Below are 8,687 nucleotides of genomic sequence, written 5' to 3'. Positions count from 1 at the left end.
TGTGTTTGGGGCCTCTCTCCCTCCCTCCTATGTGAAGTTTGGTTGTGTGCACATGAGTTAGCAACTGTAGTTATTACAGTCATTATAATGAATTAAGAGAAACAGATTTTTTTAGGGAGCATGTCATCTTCCTACATCTTGCTACTCTAGGCATCTATTTTGGATAGATGTCTTTTTCTGTCTAGACTGTCTTTTTCTCTGCACTGACTATAAACAAAGACTAAAGTGACCGATTTAGGTACAGATGTCTGCATCAGGTTAGATGAATCATACTCGGGAAGTTGTACTGAGTACTCCCAACTACTAAGAGCACTGATTTTGGCAGCAGTTTTGTAATAACTTCTAGAAGAATTTTCCATCTTTTGCAACACCTTTGGATTCAGTGAAGTGTCTGATGAAGAAGCATATGTTTGCAGACTTTTTGGCTCTGCCCAGGTGAGGAACTAAGAGCACACCTTGCCCACAGGCAAACGTGTTGCAACATAAAATGCAAATAGCTTGGAAGAAAAACAGAAGCATTAAAGACATGGCTCTTTACATGCCCTAGAGCAAGAAGAGAGACTGGCAAGAGCTTTGTAAGACAGTTCAGCAAAGACTCATTTGACACAACCATTTGATACACTCATATCATTTGTATTAAAAGTCTCAACTTGTCACAAAATACACTTCACTAAAAATGTCATTTAATAATGGACAAAATACTTCAGTACCAACAAGGAAGCAAGTTCACAGTAAAACATGTGTCATTCCATGTGTTTCTAACAGGACAGTTAATTCAGATTCAGCTGTTTAAATATAGTAAATACCTGAAACACACACTCACACACAAATAAGTTAATCAACAAAGTTTGTATATACAAAAGAGGGAGACTGATAAAACTTAATAATCACAGTTGCTGCTTTACAGCAGTTATCTCAAAAACGAACCTCTTGTCATATGTGACAATCAAAATGGTAGTTCAGCTGGTTTATATAACAAATTATGGTGGCTACTGTAGGATACAATTAAATTCTGCTGTTTCTTGACTATAAAATTACTCGTGCTGACATCCTTATCTTTTGACTGTGCTCTTGTTCTGAAACAGCACGGGGGGATTTATCCCATCAGGATTTCATGTCTGTGTTTGTGGTTATAGGAAATCTGTAGGAGAGAGAAAAAGTCCCACTCAGCAGCAGCAAGATGACAGCTATGATCCCAATGGGAATGGCAGCACCAACTTCCTGCGCCGTGGGACTGGAGGGCATGTAGTAAGAGGGCGGAAAAGCGATGCTCTGGTTTTGTGCTACAGAATAGAAGTTCCAGCTCACTGGAACCAGGACACACAGACCGGCAAATATGTAGAAGAAGCCACCCAGCAGGAAGAAATGGGTGATGAGAGTTTTGCGGCTGATTCCCATATAAATATTTCTCAGAGCAAATACTGTGGCTGTCAGTCCCAGCAAACCCATGACCATGGCGATCAGCAGAAGACCCTGGGCAACATAAATTTCGTGGGGGATGATGGAGTCATAGCCACTGAATTTATGACAGAACTGTTCTTTATAGCCAGATGAGACATGAAGATAACTGATGAAGCAGACTTTCCAAATCCCCACCCACGCAATGCCAGAGGAGATTATGGTGGTGTTGTCCACATGCCACACTCTCCACTCCACAAGTCCCATGGAAATGGTGCACAGGATCCAGCCTATTGTACCCAAGGCAAAGGCAGCCAGCTGGAGGTGTGAGGTGCTGGTCAGGGAGCTCATCGTTTGGAGGTCTGCTCTGTCTCAGACCGTGCAAAGAGAGATGGGTACTGGAAAGAAACACATCATAAAGTTACTGATTGTGTGAATGGTGCCTCTGCTAGTGAAAAGCAGGAGGGAGTACATGTGCGGAAGGAGGCTGGTAGTCACCTTTCTCTAACTGTTGCGAAGTGTTGAAGCCCATAGATAAATAATATCTAGGCTTTAATTCCATATATTTCATTGTATCACAAGCAAAGGAAAGGTAAAATAATGATTAGCTCCCATCATGACCTCTATTTTACACTCACAAAAGGAAAACACATCTTTTCCCAAGTTAACTGTTATGTTCCAAAGGCCCTTATATGCACTGCATACAACCAATAGCCCCGGGGTACTGGCTAGTAGAAGGTAAATTTGACAAAATCTTTGGGATCCTGTACTGTGAGATGCCATGAGGCAGTTGCAGAAGCCACGTGTGTCGTCCCTGACAGCTGTGGCTCCTGCACAGCAGCCCTGCTTGAAACACTTTCTGCTTTTCTGCTGCCATTTTCTAGGGCCAGTGGGACCAACATTAGAAAATGTCGTAGCTCAGAGGCATGAGCAAACCCGGGCCACGAGTCTAATAACAACAACTGAACTTTGACCATTTTAGCTTATTCAGCCATGAGTGCTTTATCAGAAACACTGGAGTGAATCAGAAATGCAATGCTCTGTGCAGAGGCTGGAGCCTGGGTGTGCAGCCCTCAGTTTCCCACCCTCAGACATTAACAGAGGTTCCTGCAGCATTTTTCCTTCACAAGTCACGCTTGTTCATAACATATCTGGCTTCTCCAGCCCAAATCATCCTAAGGCTGTGGTGGAAAAGACTCTAGTCATTTCACCTAACAAAAGGCTCTAGGTTTGTTTGCTGACTCTACAGCCTGAGTGCAAGTTAAGGTTGTCTTTTTTTAATGAAAAAGCCCTCTTAATTTCCCACATCTTTAATAAAGCCTTCTGAATAGCTATAGCAATGACTTGTCAGCAGAGAAAATGTGACTTTGAATTTATTATGTAGACCTGAAAGGCAGTAGGGAACTTTGTATTCCATGAGTTATCTAAAATACCTTTTTTCCTGCCTCCAGTGCATTCAAGATGGAAGAAATACTGTACCAAGTTCACTCCAGTAACAAGAAGATAGATCTGCAACTGAGTTTTGTTATTAAAACAACAACTTTTCTATTTACTTATCTTATCTTAAACTAACAAATACCAGTAGTGATACAATCTAGCTGCAAAAATCCATATGTGGAAATCCTAAATAGACAATATCTTTATAACAACATGGGCTTAAGCAAACTTTCCATCTTCTCACACCAGTACACACTATTTACTTACTTCAGTCCTGAATCTGATGCCAGTGATAAGAGGATGGAACAGAGTGGTTTCTGACACCAGCCAGACACAGCAAAATCTTCAGTTTTGTCATTTTGGTCTCCCAGTTCATGTATGTATTTTCAATAGGACTGGTTTCCTGTGGGACATATTAATCTCCATTATTGCAAATGTATACTTAATCTTTTCTGGTGTGGAGGAAATTGCTCCAGAATATCCTCCTATGTTTGTATCTACTTAAAATGAAACCTATTTATAAATGCTTTCTCAAGCTGCTGTATTTGCAGAGTGATTTTATATATATGTGTGTGTATGTATATATACACACATATATATAAATTTGACAGTTGTTAACAGCCACAGTATGGTAGCCCTCACATGAAATTAGGAATTTTTTTTTTTTTCCTGTCACATTTCCACATTAAAATAGTGAATTTTCTGTACCTGTCAGTTGATTCTTCTTAGTCAAAAGAAGAAAGCAATCAAAATATTTCTGCATTGACTTCCTTCTGCTTCTGTTTAAATCAGTTGAACACGCGGAGGCCAGATCTGAACCATCTTAAAATACCATTCTGGGCAGAGCTCATATTTCTGTAAGACTTTTCCTATTCATTATAAACACCCATTTAATCAATTGATTGATATCAAGGTCATAAAAGACATGCAATCATGCTGCTCGGTATCACTGACAGCTGTTAAGAGTATGATGTCAGTATGTATATTTATGGGTTGAATTTGTCCACTTGTCTTCTCACAGAATTAAACAAGATGATTGTGTCCATAACTTCTGATCCCTCTGTCACATGGTACATTATTTGGAATGGTTTCCAGAATTAAAATTTAAAAATCAAAAATGGGAAAAGTTTTGTTTTGTTTTGTTTTGTTTTCACTGTGATATTCACCAAATATACAGAACAAGCAAACACTTAGAATGAAAGAATTCAATGCTTACACAAAAATTTTGTAAACAACAGAAATTAACCAGATAACAAAGTTGGAGGTCCCATGTTTAGATGAAGTACCAAATGTCTAGAAACACAAGAAGTTGCTTGTGTTGGCTTACTTTCCGTACCCTCCCTACTGGAGCTTATTAGATCTAACCTGGTGGTACTGATTTAGAGAAAAATCTGTGTGGAAAAGAAGTAAAGAAGTACTTTAGAGATCAGTCATGAAGTTGAATTACAGTTTTTGTACTGGCCTGTTTTGAAAAACCAGACAGAGGCCTATAGTCATCATTGCTTGTATTAGGACTAGCAAGAAGATAATGAATGAAATGTCAAGTTGGCAAGGAAGTTGCCTGACATACAAAACACATCAAAATCAAGCACAGTGATCTATTTTCTGTTTCCTGTCTCTATTATAGTGAATATTAATAAAAGCACTATAGGTTTTACTGCAATCTTCAGCTCAGAATGGGCATGCAGCACTTGCCAGAAGCACTGATTTTAAGGATAGGATTCAGATAAGAGCATATTTAGCATCAAGTTTCTTACATAAATCAGGAGCCTGCACAGTGTCTTAGAGGAGGCACTTCTAAGCTTATCCTTCATTGCCGATTCAATATTTTAGTTTTGCCAAACTGTCCAGTGTTTAGCCTCGAGGTCCTGGCGCGTGGCCGTGTGCGTGACCCACCGCGGCACAGCCCCTCGGGCTCACCCTGCCTTTGCTCAATCCTCTTTGGAAGCCCTCCACGGGCTCTTGGAAGCGAAACGAGCTCTTTTTTTGCGGACTTTCGAGGTGAGCGTACTGCGAGCCCTTCCAAAACTGCGGAGCTCTGGCCAAGACGGATTTTTGCTCGCAGGTCCCGAGCACACCCCGGAGCCGCCAGCAGAGGCCGCCTCCAGCCGCGGTTGCTCCAGGACAGCCGGGGCGAGAGGCTGACAGGGGTGGCGATGGCGTAATCTGTTGACTGATCTCATGCTTCGGTAATTATATAAATGTTTGGAATTAATTCAGTTAGCATAGTAAGATTACCTATATGATCTGAATAACACAGTGATGTAACGTGAGCACTACCCAAAATCTCCCAAGGCAAATGAACTCATATTCGGGCAGCAACGGGAGGTCATCTGAATAATCAGTTGGCTTTACCGACATGCATGTCTTGATTTGGAAGCTCACTCGGAGCTGTGGATGCCAGCATTCAGAGTTTGCATGCCAGATATTTCCTGGGGTAGAGGTTGACTGCAAAGCCAGTGAGGCCGGGAGGAGCCAGGTAGGTGTACGTGCTGTGTATGCCAGTGGGCAAAAGGCGGCACTGAAGACCCTTGTCACCCAAAGAAGCAAGAGGACTGTGTTAAGAGGTGGCTCAGTCCCACCTCTTGGTGTCCCTATACATCTACATTATAATTTAAAGTAGCTTCAGCCCAATCCAACAAGCACTCCAGCAACTTCTGGGGCCATTCTTTCAAAAGTCTAGAAACAAGAGCTAGAAAAAAGAGAACCACTTCCACAGGCTCCTCATCTGGTAGTGCCTTGCTGTCATTTTCTCTCTTGATACATCTTTCATTTTCTTAATTTGCAAGGTATTTCATTCATGGATATATTTTTAACCAAATACCCTACTGAGTAAAAGCAAAATGTAAACTTGATAGCATTCAATGGAAATTTTCACAGGGAAGATAGAAGCTAATGAAAAAGAGGTACACATTAGTAAATTAGTCCAAACATAAAGACTTGAAGGATCCTTTCATCTTTACTGCTGCTTTTTATTTAAATCAGTACACAGTGAGTAGCTGTTGTGAAACTTGTGTTGGGCCCCTTTATTTCAGGGACACTCTGAGACATGGCTTTCCCTCTCTTCGGTACAAGGAACAGACGAGAATGCCTGGGAGCTGTGGCAATTTTCTTACTGCTACGGGCTTGCTTCTAGGAAAAAAAATGGAGACAAGCTGCTCTCAATGGTTTCACAGAGCTTTTGGGGGTCATCTGTGCTTCAGGCTTGCCTTTAAAAAGAACAAAATGGCATGCTGCAGCCTAAGAGGTAAAGGTCAGCTCTTTGTGGCCATGGTCACATCTCCTGATGGTCACAGCAGTGGGAGCAAACAAATGAAGCTGCACGTCAGATTTTGTCTACACTTCTTGTATTTCCAGTAATCTCTAGTGACACAAGGCTGCAACTGTGTTCTCAGAGCAGTGAAACCTCAATGACACCTACATGCATTTCACTTCTGGAGTTAATTCTGGTCCCTGTGAAAATCTATTTTAATTACATTCAGCAGTCTGTAAGCATCAACTGTGTTTCAGACCTACTTTATAAAAAAAGATTTAAAATATCGTGAAGGTGAATGAGGAAAAGAAAAAAAAAAAATGTCAGACATTAGCTAGCATACTTTTTTAATGTAATTGGGCCTTTCAATGTAATTGGGCCTTTTGGGGTTACTGGGTCTCAGATCCCCTCATAGGCCAAGGGCCTGTTCCAGGGGCTCAGTGTATAGGGGGGCACAAGAGAGTGCCCCCAGCCGCGAGATCACCCCCAACACTTGTCTTTAAATGCATCATTTCACATGATGGGGTGAGGGCCAGATGGCACTAGCTTTTTTTTTGCAGCTTTGAGGAAGTTTGCCATGTAGCAGGGATCTTGTGGAGACTGGTGCCAGCCTGGCAGTGCACTGGGACCTCCAGCAGCAGTCTCCTTGATGAGAGGTCTTGAACCCTGATGTCTAGTGGTTAGGTTCACCTGGTGTACCCCTAATACACCCATTTTCAAATAGAAAAGACAAATTAGGAGGGCATAAAGTCTTAAAAGCATTTGTAGAGTATTTCCAGATTCAAAACACCTTATGCACCCCACTTCTTCCCAAATGTCCATATCCAGTGTTATGAACCCTGCTGCCTCCCCTTTCGCTTCATGCTTTAAAAAAAAACAAAGTGCAGAAACTCTTCTCTTCTGCTCCGCGTTGAAATCTAGCTGTGTAAAAGTTCTTTGCCCATTTCAGGGAACAATTTCCTTTGATTTGCTTTGATGGCAGGATGAAGTGAAACCAATAATTCCTACATACGCCTCGCTAATTTACTTGTCTGTGGTTGATCCCACCTTAAGCTCAAAGTTAAATGAGGAAATGTTGCAGGGGCGTATGGAGCATGATGGCAGTAAGCTTGAAACGGGACCCAGCTGACCCTGTATTGTCATAGTTTTTACAGACTGCTTTGCCTTTGCCTTGAGGCTTGAAAGGAGCTCCATTTAAAGCCTAAGTGGCACAGTTGAGGGACCACATCCAGGTCTCTGACAGACCAGGAGGATCAGGGCACTGATCATGAGCCCAGGGCATGAGAAGAAGTTGCCCAAGAGGAGTCATCCCAAAAGAACAGGAACAGATGATGCCTGTGGGAGAAATGGGGCAAACTGGGAGCACCCAGAGCGTCAGCCCAGGTGCTGCACAGGCACACGGTCAGGAGGAGTGAGCGCTCCCAGCACCTACGGTGCCTGAGGACATCCCCACAAACGGGGAGTGGGCGAGCACACAGCCTTCACACGGCAGCTTGAGTGTGAGGCTTTCTTTGTAGGCATGGGTTGGGTGGTTGAAAGGAGAGTTTTCCAAAGCAGGCAGGAAGAATCATCCTTTGCTTTTCTGTTGCTACAGTTTTTATTTTAGTGGGCTTTATTTTAGCTGTGCTAATGCTTCCAAGGAACAAGCATGTAAATATAATAAATATATTTATTTAAAAGGATAGACAATGTTTGCCTATCCTTGCTTCCTGGCTGCAGCACATCTGCCTGTCAAAAGACTGTTCTGCTTTAGGAATTCTGATGCACATTGTAACCACCTTGAAAAGAAAGTGCACGATAAACTCTTCCTCTATAAAATATGCACAAAGTTGTTTTTCCCAGCTTGTGTAAGCAGGAATTCATTTATTTCAGTTTTTCTCATGTTTAAGCAAATATTTTAGCTTTAGACACTGCCAGGCACCACGTGCATTTTGAAATTAACATTCAAATCCTTCTTTCCTAAAGCTTTATAGTCTAGATGCAGCTTTATTGGTCTATACAGGACATGGCTTACTAACCAAAGCCTTAGTTCAATCTAAGTCTTGCAGGAAAAAGGAAGTTAAAAAAACAATGGCAACAAAAACAGTGGAGTAATTAAGAAGGTCTCTTCTTAGCAATATCCCTATGATTTAATGCTCAAAAACTTAATTCTTCAATTCCCAATTGGGAAAACATTCTTTAGAGGAAACAAATAAATATTTAAATCTCTCTCCGTCTGTTCTCTATCAGCACTTCATAAAATAAGTCATATAAAGAAAGAGAAGACTTACTTCTGTGAGTCTGAGAGTTGCCTAAGGCTTTGAAGCAGTCAGCTGGATGAAGCAAGTTCCAGAAAGGAGGTGGAAAAAAATGCCCGTGCAAATTTTCTGAGTTGTTGCGCTACCAAACAGGTACCTCACAGTTCCTTGTCACTCTCCCACTAAGTCAACAAAGATTTAAGGAGTTAGTTAATCATTAACATATTATAAAAATATGTAAGCTTTACCATATGCCATTTTTTCTAATTGCTCTAAAACACTTACCAATGTATATAGGTAACTCACATGCAAAATTCAATTTTATGTAAGATGCCCTTTCAGAAATACTGCTCTTGTGATTA

General features: G+C 41.4%; 1 protein-coding gene across 1 annotated transcript; it reads right to left on the bottom strand.

The window, feature by feature from the left end:
- Positions 1–612: 612 nt before the first annotated feature.
- Positions 613–8,483, bottom strand: CLDN34 (claudin 34). The gene is made up of 3 exons (XM_084537843.1): positions 8,359–8,483; positions 3,103–3,238; positions 613–1,796 (listed from the first exon to the last, which is right to left on the bottom strand). The coding sequence occupies exon 3, from the start codon at positions 1,747–1,749 to the stop codon at positions 1,105–1,107; it is 645 nt and encodes a 214-aa protein (XP_084393969.1). The 5' UTR covers positions 1,750–1,796; positions 3,103–3,238; positions 8,359–8,483; the 3' UTR covers positions 613–1,104.
- Between the last annotated feature and the right edge of the window lie 204 nt (positions 8,484–8,687).

The sequence above is a fragment of the Aythya ferina genome (assembly GCF_964211825.1).
Source record: "Aythya ferina genome assembly, chromosome: 1".
Classification (NCBI taxonomy): Eukaryota; Metazoa; Chordata; class Aves; order Anseriformes; family Anatidae; genus Aythya; species Aythya ferina.
Note: the sequence above shows the minus strand (reverse complement) of the source record. Positions and strands in the feature narration are given on the sequence as shown.

What these genes read in the sequence shown, in the direction of transcription:
- CLDN34 (XM_084537843.1), bottom strand. Translation starts at nt 1,749, where the DNA reads ATGAGCTCCCTGACCAGCACCTCACACCTCCAGCTGGCTGCCTTTGCC.